This window comes from Schistocerca serialis, chromosome 12 (genome assembly GCF_023864345.2).
Source record: "Schistocerca serialis cubense isolate TAMUIC-IGC-003099 chromosome 12, iqSchSeri2.2, whole genome shotgun sequence".
Lineage (NCBI taxonomy): Eukaryota > Metazoa > Arthropoda > Insecta > Orthoptera > Acrididae > Schistocerca > Schistocerca serialis.
The window spans coordinates 144026847-144044508 of NC_064649.1; the positions used below are offsets into that span (position 1 = coordinate 144026847).

At 42.8% G+C, this 17662-nt stretch overlaps 1 protein-coding gene across 1 annotated transcript in view; it reads left to right on the plus strand.

The window, feature by feature from the left end:
- LOC126428230 (uncharacterized) overlaps positions 1–17662 on the plus strand; it is a 362438-nt gene that overhangs the window by 298899 nt on the left and 45877 nt on the right. Inside the window, exons 5-6 of the mRNA XM_050090146.1 lie at positions 2495–2568; positions 12458–12550. Coding sequence (XP_049946103.1) covers positions 2495–2568; positions 12458–12550 — 167 coding nt within the window. The remainder of the gene's footprint in view (positions 1–2494; positions 2569–12457; positions 12551–17662) is intronic.

Below are 17662 nucleotides of genomic sequence, written 5' to 3' on the forward strand. Positions count from 1 at the left end.
TCTGTCTATTCAGCGTAGGCCATACTGCATTAATGCACGTGGAAAATGCCTTCCAAATCAAAATCGGCGATCGATTGCGCCGATTCTGTGAAGATACAGACGCCAGCGGCGATGCACTCAGCGGCGAGAAGGGCTTTGAGGACGAAAATTAGGGCTTATCAGGTCAAACTAGCAGAAAGCGGCTGCCCACTAGACGCGGCGATAGTTATTATAGACCAGGCATCGATGATATGCCGTAAGTTTCAAGCTTAGTCCCTTTTCTTATATGATAAAAACTTGCCAAATTTAAACGCCTCTTTCCAAAAAATGTCTTTTGCGACATGGTTGTGGTAGCAAACGCTACAATTTTCATTACATTTTAATGATTTTGTCATCCTTGACTCAAATTGAATTCCCTTCAGTTCATCGTAGCCGATTTTTTTTTATTTTTTCGGTCAAAAAAGAGGGTTCCAAAAATTGGCTAGTTTTTCCAAATATCTATAATTTCGTCAGAAACTTTTTTTTTCCAAATCGCTACGATGGACTAGAGTTGCATCTGTGAGGGTCAGGGTGATATGTTAATTTCATGTTTCAGATAACCACAATCGGAGTTAGAGCGACAAACTGCCGATGTACCTCCTTTCAGTGCTGCCTCGGGAAAATCCCAATCACACACCGAAGACATTAATATTTTTTAATTTCAAAACACCAATAAAAACTTCAGTGGATGCTTTATTCATTTCAGCAAACCTCATTTGTCTACTACATTCCAGTACGGAGGGGAAAAAACCTGAATTTGAACAATATTTTCTTCCGTAAACCTGTCGTTCCCTTTTAAGAAAACGCTAAATGCGGAACTATGAGAAAGCATCTTACAGCACTGTGCACTGCGTACGGTAAAGGAACACTTCGGAGACGACGATGGTTCGTATCAACATCACAATGCACCCTCTGATGCAAGGCTTTCTGGGTAACAAGGTTCCTGAAGTGAACTGGAGCGTCCAGAGTCGCGGCCTGAACCCAATGGAACACCTTTGGGTTGAGTTAGAACACAGACTTCGCCCCAGACACCTGATTGCAAGTTTTCCCAGCACAGTCGAAGCTGTCGTAGAGGTCATTAATATGGGACTGGATACTTTTGATCAGATGGTGTAAGGAATGACCTAAAACGAACCTGCTAACACTGCCTCAAAAAATTACAGAACGTAAATTGTGTTAACCTGCCCCAGTCTCTCTACGCGTTCCACATCAGTTTGTGGCGTTCGCTATGTTATTCAGTGGTTTGGTATTTAACTAATTTGTAAATGAAAATGATAATCTTATTTTATTATACTGAGTAATTACTAAATAATTTTTCTCCCGGCTAAAGATTTGGTCAAGCTGCTAAAGAACTCCAAGCTAACGTTTTGTTAAAGTGTTGTCTGTAAGTTGTGTAACTGTCACTAAATCACAGTTCATACAACAGATTCTATACAACTATTGATTATGATGGAAAGTCATCTTCAGCAAAATGATCATTAAAACCACCGAATGTCAGCCGCGCACAAGACTGACGTATGTTACCTGAAACAATATTCTTCGCAACTTGTGCGTAATTAATTTCGGCTCCATACATCAGCTAGAAAAGTTTGCTATAAAGATCGTGCTATGAGCACTGTTTTTGAAGAACCAATCTGATTCAAATCATTTTCATTAAAATGAGTTCGGGACCACTGGTGCACATTTATTTTTACACATTTTTATTACCTTCGGCATTTATGTCTGTAGAGTTGCGTAATTTGAATTTGCCGCTGAGATAATTGTTAAGATGGCGGCAGACAATTGATAGAGACTCTCTACTGTTAGAGCAAATAATATAAGTATTTGAAATGCTTATTAAACTTTACTTTCGTATTGTGCACTATTTAGACTTCATCAAGCACACATTTGATTTTTTTCTAAGGAAAACACAGACAAAAACGCGATACAAATCGATGTCATCAATGGCTCCGCTCCTTGCAGCAGAAAGAAATAATTAACACAGATAATGCTTACTGAGAGAGGAATTAAAGTTACAAATAATTATTCACTCATATTTATAATAATAATGAACTCTATTCTCAAGTACTAATTAACAAATAATTACAATTTCTTAACAGACCACAGTTTGATATGCGTCCGCAACCTACAAAAGCCAACCAACAAAAGGTAAAAACAAAGGAAGACAAACGCAGATCATAAAAGGAATTTACAATTATCATTGTCTTTGTATGATACACATCGATATGTTCAATTACATCATAGAATATTATACAAATAATTAATATTTATCATCGTTTTCACTATTTTTTATATGTCGAATAGATAATGTTTATAACTGTTACAGGCATAATTTCCTCTCGTCGCACTGTAGCTAAAATTTATCTCGTGGATGTCACAAGTTCCACTGAAACTGGAATGGTCCAGGTAGCATGTCAGCAAACAACCTGAATAACCGACTGTGAGCCGCACAACATTCTTGTTTGTTTTGTTCCAGACAACATGGTAGCCGAGAGGCGGAGATTGCAGGCGGAGGAGGAGCGGAGGCAGAAACAACTGGAGGCTCAGCTGGTGAGTTCTGGAGAAACGTGCTGGAGGAGTCGTGGAGGGCGTCCGGGAAGGAGCGCGCGAAGCAAAACTGGGGGTCCGTCTGATGGACAGAGGTCGGTTAGATCTGGGGAAGGCGAGGGCGCCATCGTACGAGAGAATACAACTTGGAGAGTCACGTCGTAGCATTGGTTACTCGAAGGGTTTAGATAGGGTGAATGGAAGGAAGCCTTGGTACACCATGGAAAAGCGCGGTTTATCGAGATCCTTAATACGATAAACGAAGAGTTTGTATCGGTACACACAAGTTGTAAAAAAAACAGGGGCAAAGAAGACAGGAGCAACAGAGATCAACACAGGAGTGCGACAAGGGTGCAGCCTCCTACACACTATATTCCGTACGCAATGAGACGAAAGTGTTAGACAGTGGGACCTGAGAGTTAAGCAGTGTACCAGATTACCAGATCAAACACACACACACACACACACACACACACACACACACAAAATATGCTGCTGTTTCTCGATGAGCAAATAATTAAGAAGAGAGGAAATGATCTACAGATTGCGAAGCATCAGCTGAATCCCCTAGCTAAGAACGATCATCTTAAATCTCAGCCGCGCGGGATTAGCCGAGCGGTGTAGCGTTTAGGCTGCAACATTGTACAGGAACATGAAAACAACATCGCCGAGAAATTAACCAATTGTAAGTTTCAAATAATACGTGTCACAGCGACAATACCGGTTCGCGAGACTACAAAAACACGAGGATAAAATTTTGCGAAGTAATGGCTATCTCATTTTTTTCTATGCATGAAAAGAAATATCCTGACTTACTCAGCACACCCCAACCAAAACCGCTAACGATAGAAACTTGAAATTGGCTGTTGATCTTCTACTGTTGGTATTCTTTAAGAAGGTATTTTTCGAAACTCCACGACTAAATGGGAGAAATAGGGGACGATAAGTTTTTTGAAAATATGTCGCTATTAAGGCACTTTCGTAGCTAGAACTACGAAAATTGGTATTTGGTTTTGTCGGTCAGAAATAAAAAAAATACGAGTTTCAGCATTTTTGGACATAGCGCATGAAAAGTTTAATGAAAATATTTAATTATGAAAGCATTTTTAAAGATAAATTTATGAAAATTTGTATTTTTCACCCCATGAGGGGGTACAATAGGGGAAGAAAATTCTATCAAAATATTTCGTTACATTAAAACATTTTTACAGTTAAATCTATGAAAACTGGTATTTGAATTCTCGGTTACACATAAAAGTGTTGGGGGATAAAAGTTTCTATGGAAATATCTCCCGAAAAACTCAAAAGGCAGACTTAACAAAAACCTTCGACTCCAGTTACCAGAATCGCTTTTTGGTCAGAAGTGCATTCGGAAAACACCATACTTACACGGCCTTAATTGGTATGAAAAGTTTAGAAACTGTTGCAATTTATGAACTACATCAAAAAAGCTATTTAACTCTCATCATGACAAATCGGCTTTGTCAGAATTTCGTAAAAAAAGAAATGGATCTTTAATATATTAATTTTTCAGTACTCCTAATATACGTTCATAAAATTCTAGCGTTGTAATAGTACGCAAACGCGAACAAAGCAGTCGGCACTAAGCTAGTTCTAACATGTGGGACAGCATCTTGGACATTAACTAAGAACGATAAAAGAAGAACACATCTCTCTGAAAGAAAATGTTTGAAGAGAGTTACAAAATGTACCACCATACATCAAATGAAAAACAATGTTGTCATAGTGAGGAACTTAATACATATTGCAGTAAAGAAAAAATAGCGGAGACAGTGTATAAAATGAAAACAAAATATCAGCAGAATGAGGGATGACAGATTACTTAAACAAGTAATCATTTATAAAAGGATAGCAATGGAGGATGAATTCCTTCAGTGAAGCCAGAACGGACTCCAACCTGCTCAGTGAAACAGTGAAGAAGAAGAAGAAGAAGAAGAAGAAGAAGAAGGCGGAAGAGGAGCAGGAGGAGGAGGAGAAGAAGAAGAAGAAGAAGAAGAAGAAGAAAGAGAAGAAGATAGGCATCAAACTGGCAGCTCTAATGTTCCTGTTGATAATAGAGGCAAGACTAAAGAAACATCAAGAGGCGTTTCCAGGATTCGTAGATCCAGAAAAAGCGTTAGACAGCGTACACGGTGCAAGACGTTTGAAAGTCTCACAAAAATAGGCGCAAATTGTTGGGGAGGACAGCTACTAAATATGTACAAGTGCCACATGGGAATGGATACCCAGGAAGAAGTCCATTAATTAAAAAGTGTGAAACACAGGGCTGCAGTCTTTCTTCCCTAGCGTTCAATCACTGCAGCGAGAAACCATAGAGCGAATAAATGAAGGATTTGGAAGTGGGATTAAATAATGGGTGAAACTACACCGCCCCATACAACAAGCGAAGCACCCAAAGGGGGAAGAGGAATCGAAATGACACGTAATGGGCTGAGAGCGTTGTGATGTATTCCAATGATTACAAAATAGCTACAGTCCACAAAGTTCAGCCGCCCCTGTAGCTGGCCTGCACACTACAAGGTGAGGGAGAGTTTCTGCAACATCTCAGGAAGAGGAAAGCAGTGGACAGTGACAGGAGATTTGGGAAAGAAAACAATGTCTAGACTGGCCAACCTTACCGAGGAGATACACTGAAGAGCAAAGAGACTGGTACACCTGCCTAATATCGTATCGGGCCCCCGCGAGCACGCAGAATAGCCGCAACACGACGTAGCATGGACTCTACTAATGTCTGAAGTAGTGCTGGAGGGAACTTGCACCATGAATCCTGCAGGGCTGTCCATAAATCCGTAAGATTAAGAGGAGGTGGAGATCTCTTCTGAATAGCACGTTGCAAGGCATCCCAGCCAAATTGAATAATGTTCATGTCTCGGGAGTTTGATGGCCACCGGAAGTATCTAAACTCACAAGAGTGTTCCTGGTGCCTCTCCATAGTATTACTGGACGTGTGGGGCGTCGCATTGTCATGCTGGAATCGTCCCAGTTTGTTGGAATTTTCAATCGACATGAATGGATGCAGGTGATCAGACAGGATGTTTACGTACGTGTCACCTGTCAGAGTCGTATCTAGACGTATCAGGGGTCCCATATCACTCCAACTGCAAACGCCCCCCACCCATTACAGGGCCACCACAACCTTGAACAGTCCCCTGCTGACATGGAGGGTCCACCGATTCATGACGTTGTCTCCAGACGCTCGATACAATTTGAAACGAGACTCGTCCGACCAGGCAACATATTTCCAGTCATCGGTGTTGACGGCAGGCGAGAAGTAAAGCTTTGTATCGTGCACTCATCAAGGGTACACGAGAGGGCCTTTGGCTCCGACAGACCGTATTGATGATGTTTCGCTGAATGGTTCACACGCTGACTCTTGTTGACGGCCCAACGTTCAAATCTGCAACAATTTGCGGAAGGGTTGCACTTCTGTCACGCTGGACGATTCTCGTCAGTCGTCGTTGGTCCAGTTCTTGCAGGATCTTTTTCCTTCCGCAGCGGTGTCGGAAATTGGATGTTTTACCAGATTCCTGATATTCACGATACTCTCGTGAAATAGTCGTACGGGGAAATTCTCACTCCATCACTACCTCGGACATCCTGTGTCCCATTTGTTCGTGCGCTTATTATAACATCCCATTCAACCCAAATTCACTTAAATGATAGCCTGCCATTACAGCAGCAGTAACCGATCTAACAGTTGCGCCAGACGCTTGTATTATATAGGAGTTGCCGACCGCAGCGCCGTATTCTGCCTGTTTACGTATCTCTGTATATGAATACACATTCCTATACCAGTTTCTGTGGCGCTTCAGTGTACGTATTCATTATAGCGGGAACTGATACCTTTATGCTGCGGGAACACTGAACTGGACAGCAAGTAGCAAAACTACTGTACGCCTACATGCCTGGATGGAAACTTTTTCAAATTCCTGAAGAATTTGAAAAAATGAAAATCTTCTCTTGTACGCAGAAAAAGGCGGGGCTGGGTAAGTTTACACATGGCTCAGTGGGCAGTAGGTTACTGTATGGTTCGTCACTGCTGAAGTTCGATGGTAGCTTCATCATGTGGTCCATACGAAGCCAAATGAGAACACCTGTAAAACTTCATGAACAGAGCCTGATGCCAATTTCAACATACCCATGTTCTCCATTTGCCGATCATCATTGTGTACTGGCGCTTATCTAGCCAGGGGAGCCTTTCGTAGGCAGTGAGCGTTCGTTGGTAGTGTTCATGCGGCTGTGCTGATCATCTTGCTGTGTAGCTTGGTGGAGACACCAGTGGTGTTAGGTACTAATTCGCGGTAAGGTCCCTCTGCAGTGTGGGAGCAATAAGTGGGTAAATGTACTGGCACTGCATGCAAACCCTCATCTTATTTGCACCACACTGGTTCGATGTCTCACTATTTAGAGATTTTGTCTGTTAACTCTCTTCATAGCAATATTTGTGGCCTATTCTCTTCACCCGTTATTCCAGGTTCTCCTTCGTCTCTCACGGAATTACACTGACGAGAGTAGAAAACTTTTTGTTGTTAAAAACAGTATTTTTTGCCTTCACTATGTAAATATATAGCGATTCTCTATCTTTGCTGAAAACATATTCCATCGATCATACACTGCAGCCAAAATGTTATTAATAAATTTTGGTTTACTTAAAATTTAGTACTAACGGAAGACTTTACCTGTATCTTTGTAAAAGGAAATAGTACATATTTATTGCTTGGACTCTTTTCTTTCGTCATTCCAAATTTTTTTTTCTGTTCGTGTCAGCTTATATAAAATCAGTTCTTCAGAGATATTCATTGATACATTTGTGACCTTTTTTTTCCTAGTATATTTCTCCAGCATATTTTTAACTCCTCCTATATATTAAAAAAATCTTGTGACTCCATTTTATTATACTCTTCACTAGTAATAACATACAATTTGTAACAAATTATCATACAACACAAAACATAACACCACACTGTATGTTGTGGATTGCAAGACAGCCAACCCACTATGAGAGGAAGCCGAAAGGCACGCGTTTTAGCTCACGCAGGCTGGCGTGAGGTCTGGAACAGGTCAAAGAAATAAGACTAACAAAAAACGTACGTAGCTGCTGGAATACTTAACTTTAATCCATAATTGGTGAACATCGCTCTTGACGGTACATGTTTTACAGCGTCAACAGTAACCGGTAATGGCGCCTTGCTAGGTCGTAGCAAATGACGTAGCTGAAGGCTATGCTAACTATCGTCTCGGCAAATGAGAGCGTAATTTGTCAGTGAACCATCGCTAGCAAAGTCGGTTGTACAACTGGGGCGAGTGCTAGGAAGTCTCTCTAGACCTGCCGTGTGGCGGCGCTCGGTCTGCAATCACTGATAGTGGCGACACGCGGGTCCGACGTATACTAACGGACCGCGGCCGATTTAAAGGCTACCACCTAGCAAGTGTGGTGTCAGGCGGTGACACCACACTGTACACTCATGCTTTAGAGTTATCTACCCATGGCAAATGCACTTAAGGCACAAACGTCACACAATGTACACGAAAAAAAAAAACTCTTACCGAATAGGTGGCTGAAGCTATTCCTCAATACTTCCTAGCAAACAATGCTGCACATCTACGTCCACATCTGCAGTCCACTGACCACGCTACGATATGCGGTAGGTGGTGCTACTGATACCGACATTAAAAGTAGTGCTTTGAATAGCAAAAATAGCTTGGAAAAAACTTTATTGTTCAGTACATGACAACAGAGGAACTGATGTTACACTACTGGCCATTAAAATTGCTACACCACGAAGATTACGTGCTGCAGATGCGAAATTTAACCGACAGGAAGAAGATGCTGTAATATGCAAATGATTAGCTTTTCACAGCATTCACACAAGGTTGGCGCCGGTGGCGACACCTACAACGTGCTGACATGAGGAAAGTTTCCAACCGATTTCTCATACACTAACAGCAGTTGACCGGCGTTGCCTGGTGAAACGTTGTGATGCCTCGTGTAAGGACGAGAAATGCGTACCATCACGTTTCCGACTTTGATAAAGGTCGGATTGTAGCCTATCGCGATGCGGTTTATCGTATCGCGACATTGCTGCTCGCGTTGATCGAGATCCGATGACTGTTAGTAGAACATGGTGGGTTCAGGAGGGTAATACGGAACGCCGTGCTGGATCTCAACGGCCTCGTATCACTAGCAGTCGAGAAGACAGGCATATTATCCGCACGGCTGTAACGGATCGTGCAGCCACGTCTCGATCCCTGAGTCAACAGATGGGGCGTTTGCAAGACAACAACCATCTTCACCAACAGTTCGACGACGTTTGCAGCAGCATGGACTATCAGCTCGGAGACCGTGGCTGCGGTTACCCTTGGCGCTGCATCACAGACAGGAGCGCCTGCGATGGTGTACTCAACGACGGACCTGGGTGCACGAATGGCAAAACGTCATTTTTTCGGATGAATCCAGGCTCTGTTTACAGCATCATGACGGTCGCATCCGTGTTTGGCGATGTGGTGTCACCGCCAGACACCACACTTGCTAGATGGTAGCCTTTAAATCGGCCGCGGTCCATTAGTATACATCGGACCCGCGTGTCGCCACTGTTAGTGATTGCAGACCGAGCGCCGACACACGGCAGGTCTAGAGAGACGTCCTAGCACTCGCCCCAGTTGTACAGCCGACTTTGCTAGCGATGCTACACTGACAAATACGCTCTCATTTGCCGAGACGATAGTTAGCATAGCCTTCAGCTACGTCATTTGCTACGACCTAGCAAGGCACCATTACCGGTTACTGTTGATGCTGTAAAACATGTACCGTCAAGAGCGATGTTCACCAATTATGGATTAAAGTTAAGTATTCCAGCAGCTACGTACTTTATTTGCTACTATAAATTCCCTTAACTGTTCCAGACCTCACGCCAGTCTGCGTGAGCTTAAACGCGTGCCTTTCGGCTTCCTCCAGACTCCGTGAATTGGCTCCTGCCAATTCACAACAGGCGACATCACGGTGGACGCACATTGGAAGCGTGTATTCGTCATCGCCATACTGGTGTATCACCCGGCGTGATGGTATGGGGTGCCACTGGTTACACGTCTCGGTCACCTCTTGTTCGCATTTTACGGCACTTTGAACACTGGACGTTACATTTCAGATGTGTTACGACCCGTGGCTTTAGCCTTCATTCGATCCCTCCGAAACCCTACATTTCAGCAGGATAATGCACGACAACATGTTGCAGGTCCTGTACTGGCCTTTCTGGATACAGAAAATGTTCGACTGCTGCCCTGGTCAGCACATTTTCCAGATGTCTCACCAACTGTAACATTCTGGTCAATGGTGGCCGAGCAACTGGCTCATCACAATACGCCAGTCACTACTCATAATGAACTGTGGTATCGTGTTGAAGCTGCATGGGCAGCTGTACCTATACACGCCATCCAAGCTCTGTTTGACTCAATGCCCAGGCGTACCAAGGCCGTTATTCCAACAGAGGTAGTTGTTCTTGGTACTGCTTCCTCAGGATCTATGCACCCAAATTGCGTGAAAATGTCAGTTCTAGTACAATATAGGTCTCCAGTGAATACCCGTTTATCATCTGCATTTCTTCTTGGTGTAGCAATTTTAATGGCCAGTAGTGTAGTTCAGTAGATGACAATAGACGAACTGATTTACTATCTCACAACATTTCATACATCTAGAGAAATGTATTTCTATTTCCTTTAACAGTGTGCAGGTAATAAATATCAACAATACAGGTGAGACGAGCGACAGCTTTTCCTGCTGTCTGGCTATTGGTTTTCCACTAATCAGACACGTCACAAGGGAAGTATAGACACTGATCTCCTCTGCTCTCACATTACTTAAAAATAATATGTAATTCGCGTAATGTCACGCAGCTCTGCAGGGATACAGTGTGCCAAAGAATTTGTTGGCTCGGGATGGTATGGCCTACCTGGCACCTGGATGTTGTTTGGTGGAAGTGCTTTCTACCACTGTCTCCAGGCCAGGCATTGTGGTACTCTCACACAATGACATTTCTCCGCAATCCTTACAGGAGGGAATTATGGACTTCTCCACCCCCCTTCAGATTTCTTTCTGTTTACACGATTTATTGGTCAGTGCCCGTGCATCACATTTCCCGTCTTATTTCCACCAAGGTATCTCGTGTTGGCAGGTTAGCACACAATAATGAAACACCATATACCATATGTAAGTTGTTCGACACTGCGATATCTGTGGAAACTTAAGGTATTTACTCTATGACTGTCCATCAGTGTATTACACACAGTTCTCACAAGGGAGCCTCCCCATCGCACCCCCCTCAGATGCAGTTACAAGTTGGCACAGTGGATAGGCCTTGAAAAGCCGAACACAGATCACTCGAGAAAACAGGAAGAAGTTGTGTGGAACTATGAAAAAAATAAGCAAAATATACAAACTGAGTAGTCCATGTGTAAGATAGGCAACATCAAGGATAATGTGAGCTCAAAAGCGCCGTGGTCCCGTGGTTAGCGTGAGCAACTGCGGACGGAGAAGACCTTGGTTCAAGTCTTCCCTCGAGTGAAAAGCTTAATTTTTTTATTTTCAGACAATTATTTTGCGAAGCTGCACAGATACACAGAGCAGTATTGTTTACTTGATCGTGTGTCAATTATCAAAGTTCAGGCACTCACACGTAATCAACTTCGCTCTCCAAAATTTCGGGACATGTTCAGATTTGCTTGGACATATGCAGGATTTGACAGTCTGCACACGGAAAAATTTGAAAACGTTAAAAACATATTTTTTGTCAGAGCACAGGGAAAACTGTGCGACTGTGAAACTGTTGCACTCCTTTGTTGCAGTTTATGTGACAAACTCTTATGTTTTCATCACTTTTTTGGGAGTGATTATCGCATCCACAAGAAAACCTAAATCGGGCAAGGCAGAAGAATCTTTTTACCCATTCGCCAAGTGTACAAGTTAGGTGGGTCGACAACATATTCCTGTCATGTGACGCACATGCCGTCACCAGTGTCGTATAGAATATATCAGACGTCTTTTCCTGTGGAGGAATCGGTTGACCTATGACCATCAAATGTTTCCTGGGTCGGGTTGGGTTGTTTGGGGGAAGAGACCAAACTGCGAGGTCATCGGTCTCATCGGATTACGGAAGGAGGGGGAAGGAAGTCAGCCGTGCCCTTACAAAGGAACTGTCCTGGTATTTGCCTGGAACGATTTAGGAAAATCACGGAAAACCTAAATCAGGATGGCCGGACGTGGGATTGAACCGTCGTCCTCCCGAATGCGAGTCCAGTGTCTAACCACTGCGCCACCTCGCTCGGTCCAAAATGTTTTCTGTTCGCATTGGAGAGGTACGTCCTTTCGTCTGTTAATCACACGGTTTTGCGGTGCGGTCGCAAAACACAGACACTAAACTTATTACAGTGAACAGAGACGTCAATGAACGAACGGACAGATCATAACTTTGCGAAAATAAAGAAATTAAACTTTTCACTCGAGGGAAGACTTGAACCAAGGATCTCTCCTTCCGCAGCTGCTCACGCTAACCACGGGACCACGGCGCTCCTAAGCTTACAGTCTCCTTGATGTTGCCTATCTTGCGCATGGACTACTCAGTTTGTATATTTTGCTTATTTTTTCGTAGTTCCACACAACTTCTTCCTGTTTTCCCGATTGATCTGTGTTCAGTTTTTCAAGGCTTATCCACTGTGCCATCTTATAACTAAATCTGAGTGGGTTGCGATGGGGAGGTTCCCTTGTCAGTGTTACTGTATTGAATTTCTGAGTGGCTAAGCCGTGTTCCAACAGCAGACTGCTGCTAGAGGACGTTTGACGGACCACGGAGGTAAGACTTGTGGTGGGTGTTGTGGACAGCTGCTGCTGGAGCCGCCATGGGGGCGGCCCGGCCCCGGAGGCGCCCTCTGGAGGCACCCGCGTACCGTGGGGCTGCGCTTCCTCTACTCGCTGGTTGGTGTCGGTAAGGCTCTGCGGACCACCTGTGCACCCACCACAGCCAGCCAGCACACAGCGCCACGCCCGGCACCGCATGCGGCTGAGTAGCGCTTGTCCGGCGTCACTGGACTCTCATCCAGTGCCGAATAGTGTGACATTGTCAGTTCTGGCCTGAAGTATCCCAGAATTCCACGATTCCTCCCATGTGACACACTAACCCAGTGCTGAGTAGTAGGGCGACAGCAGTTCTAACCAAAAGTGTTCTGGGCCACTGGTAATGTGCAGCACATCTTGGGAGAACACTAGCAACACCTCTCCCCCGATCATTGTGCAGCTGACAACGGGGTGTTATGGAATGGTCTGCCTCCTTCAATTTTCTTTCTACTTATAGGATTTGTTGGTCAGTGCCTAAGCATCAGTTTCCTAGTGCATTATGAGACAATAATGAAGAGAGTATTTCCAAAGTGACTTTTCTCCAAGAAACAAATTTTAAGAAACATATTTTAAATAAAATACTTAATTTACGTTTCGTAGGCCTAGTTTTTCGTACATGGCTCCAATTTTATTTTCCAAATGCAGACATACGAAAAGAGAAATCCTAAACACTAGGAAATGTGTAGGTAACAGACTCCAAGTTTTGAAGGTATGTCACTTTACCACATAATCACTGACCGTTTCTGTATACTGCCATAAAGAAACAAGTTTAATTTTTATTTGTTTAATTCAAAAAATCAAATACCATTTACATCATCTCCAGCACTATTTAAATTAAAAGATTTACGAAAAATACTTGTTAGGCTGAAAACATCAAAGAAATGTGGTTAACTGTAAGCAAAGCATTAATGAATCATTATCTCCTGGGAACAGCATTCACTTGGACTGAAAAGAAAACACTTTGTTATATAGTGACATAGCATGCCAATTAGATATATCTACTTCACTCAAAACCTGATTCACAAAATCCAACCAGTCCTGCCTAAGGCTTCTCTTGAGTGGCTCTAAATCAGCTGCAAGGCAAGACTATTTTTGTCTTGTTTTAACATTGTAGCCTATTATATTACCAGTAAATCAGAATAACAGCAAGAGACCGACTCCCAGCTCATGCCCATCATTCTCAATTGTTTGTATTTGCTGTACAGAAATGTGTCAGCATGGATATAGGTACAGAAAGAAAATTTCTGATACCATTTCCAAGAGATTAAATGCCACACTGAAAGGAAAAAAAGCAATTAGCATGGTGGGAAAATGTGTCGATACTGAATACTGGTCTGCTTATGAGATGGAATACATCACTTTGGAAACAAGCTCACCATTATTTTAAAAAAAATCTTCTTTGAAGATTATATTTCTGAGCACTCCTAAGTACAAAACATTTTTGGTTTATTGATATACACTCCTGGAAATGGAAATAAGAACACCGTGAATTCATTGTCCCAGGAAGGGGAAACTTTATTGACACATTCCTGGGGTCAGATACATCACATGATCACACTGACAGAACCACAGGCACATAGACACAGGCAACAGAGCATGCACAATGTCGGCACTAGTACAGTGTATATCCACCTTTCGCAGCAATGCAGGCTGCTATTCTCCCATGGAGACGATCGTAGAGATGCTGGATGTAGTCCTGTGGAACGGCTTGCCATGCCATTTCCACCTGGCGCCTCAGTTGGACCAGCGTTCGTGCTGGACGTGCAGACCGCGTGAGACGACGCTTCATCCAGTCCCAAACATGCTCAATGGGGGACAGATCTGGAGATCTTGCTGGCCAGGGTAGTTGACTTACACCTTCTAGAGCACGTTGGGTGGCACGGGATACATGAGGACGTGCATTGTCCTGTTGGAGCAGCAAGTTCCCTTGCCGGTCTAGGAATGGTAGAACGATGGATTCGATGACGGTTTGGATGTACCGTGCACTATTCAGTGTCCCCTCGACGATCACCAATGGTGTACGGCCAGTGTAGGAGATTGCTCTCCACACCATGATGCCGGGTGTTGGCCCTGTGTGCCTCGGTCGTATGCAGTCCTGATTGTGGCGCTCACCTGCACGGCGCCAAACACGCATACGACCATCATTGGCACCAAGGCAGAAGCGACTCTCATCGCTGAAGACGACACGTCTCCATTCGTCCCTCCATTCACGCCTGTCGCGACACCACTGGAGGCGGGCTGCACGATGTTGGGGCGTGAGCGGAAGACGGCCTAACGGTGTGCGGGACCGTAGCCCAGCTTCATGGAGACAGTTGCGAATGGTCCTCGCCGATACCCCAGGAGCAACAGTGTCCCTAATCTGCTGGGAAGTGGCGGTGCGGTCCCCTACGGCACTGCGTAGGATCCTACGGTCTTGGCGTGCATCCGTGCGTCGCTGCGGTCCGGTCCCAGGTCGACGGGCACGTGCACCTTCCGCCGACCACTGGCGACAACATCGATGTACTGCGGAGACCTCACGCCCCACGTGTTGAGCAATTCGGCGGTATGTCCACCCGGCCTCCCGCATGCCCACTATACGCCCTCGCTCAAAGTCCGTCAACTGCACATACGGTTCACGTCCACGCTGTCGTCGCATGCTACCAGTGTTAAAGACTGCGATGAAGCTCCGTATGCCACGGCAAACTGGCTGACACTGACGGCGGCGGTGCACAAATGCTGCGCAGCTAGCGCCATTCGACGGCCAACACCGCGGTTCCTGGTGTGTCCGCTGTGCCGTGCGTGTGATCATTGCTTGTACAGCGCTCTCGCAGTGTCCAGAGCAAGTATGGTGGGTCTGACACATTGGTGTCAATGTGTTCTTTTTTCCATTTCCAGGAGTGTATTTACCAGTGGGCAATGAGTAGTATAATAGGAACATAACTGCGAAGCTACTGGTTCAAATCCTGCTGGTAGCAGTTTACCTATTTTAATTTAAAATTCAAAGTTATTAGCAAATGGAAATATTTTTCCTGAATCATAATTTTTCAATAAAAACAAAGCCATTCCGTTTTTAAGTACTGTATTCACACAAAAATGTGAGTATTCACAGTAAATTAAAACTTGGTAGAAGTACACAAAACTTTTGCATGTCTATCAAATTTTACTTATGATTTATTTTCAGCAACCAGTAATTAAAAATAAAAATTCACTGTTTTTATTAAAAATTATGAACCTTTATTTGTTAATCAGCATTCAAATTTCCTAATAAGTAAGAATTTTAAATGATGGTAAAAAATGGTTGATTCTAGAGAGACTCAGGCCAGCAATTCAGACTACACACTCAGCTACCATGGATGTACCAGTAATCTCCACATGTTTTGTACTAAAAAGTGCAATGTAATCTAATGTTCAAAGGAGTTCTCTTGCGAATTTCATTGTATTGGCTTAAGATATTGATATCCAAGCAATGACCTTTAAATAACACAAGTGTTAAGAAAATCGAAGGAAGTCAGCAAATCTTAAGAAGCTGTATCCAGTCCCCGACTGCCACAGTTTAAACAAGCCAGTCCTGCTCATCCTCTTCAACCTCAGACCTAAGCAATTTACTTATCCCTTAGTAGGATACATGCTATGAACTGAAACACCCAAACCCCTTCATAAGTTCTTACAGTTAGCAATACTTTTGATCAGACCCAGTACCTTAAAAGTGCTGCACCATAATATACTCAAGCAGACCATACCTGCATGTGCACAATTTAAAAAAACTAAAACTGTGTCATGAAGTTTACACAAAATTGTGCATTTTAGAAACTGCAACACAATGGATAAATCATCATGAGAGAGAGAATACAAATGTCTAGTAGATGCGTAAACAAGTTATTTGAATTTTGCAACTGTATTACTCAACTGTAACTAATGTCATTTGAAGCTATTTAGATGTGAACACTCTACATCATGAGACTGAGTGAAGGGCTGTGTAGGCTATTTTTAGCCACTGGCACAAAGCACCATCAACCCAAGGCCACAGTTGATCATTGCTCAATACCATACCTTGGTAGATCTTTCAAGCACTCTCAAATCCATCACAGACCACATTTGTTGTTTTAGTGATGTGTCTGAGAAACTAATATGGCGAGAAATAAATATTTATTTTCTGTTCTGTTAAGCATGGGAATGGATTTAACGACTATACACGGGATGACCAATATTGGTAAACAATTTGTCATTATTTATTTTACACAGTAAAAATATGAGGAAACATAAGGTAGTAAAGATGGCAATGTATCTTCTCGAAAGCAGATTGCTCAAATGATACTGATATATTGTTCTTGACAGTGTAGTTTCCCATTGCTACAAAAACATCAACTCAAACCACAGAACAGAATAAATGGGTGACTAAGAAATATTGTCTATGACATTATGGGACAAACTACTACATATTAGTATAGGAAATAAATTTCCTGTATATTCGTATGTCCATGATCATTGTGAATATCTTGTGAATGACACCATCTAGATAGCTTAATATGCCTTTACTTATAATGTCAGTTTGTATACTGTCATTATCAGATCAAAGGTTAGAACTTGTAAAACAGTGTTTAGTGTCAATGTCAATTAAGACCCATATTAATTGGCACCCTTATGTTGCCAGAGAATTTATTTAAGTTATGCAGAAGAATTAAGTACAACACTATAAAGTGAAACAGTGTATCATCTGATGATCTATTTCAAAAGCCTGTCTTTCTGTAGCTCTGGATGTCTTTCAGAACACCCATGGTATTTTTGGTAGTGCATCATGTGCTTTACAGACTTTTTTTGTTTTATGTGATGTTCTTTTCTGATGATGAGTCAGTGTGTTGTAGTTTCCATTTCTATCAAATTTGTAAAAGGCCTATCGGTCAAAAAACACAGAAATAATTGTTACCATCCCTATAAACATTCAATAAACACATTTGCACATGCTTTAAGGCCACTGCAGTTCATTCATATATTTAAAAAAAACACCATCATTTACTGATGAGGCCCTAATTCTTTCGCTATTCAATTTTAAAAGCTTAGTTAATCATGTACTGAGTATGAAATTGAGTACATATGGAAGAGGCACTGAACAATGAATAAGTGATGGATTCTGGGTTATGTTACAGTTAAATGATTGAACATAAGCAGTATTTTGTTGGAAGTAACTAATTTGAAAGAATGAAACAGGTTTGCCTA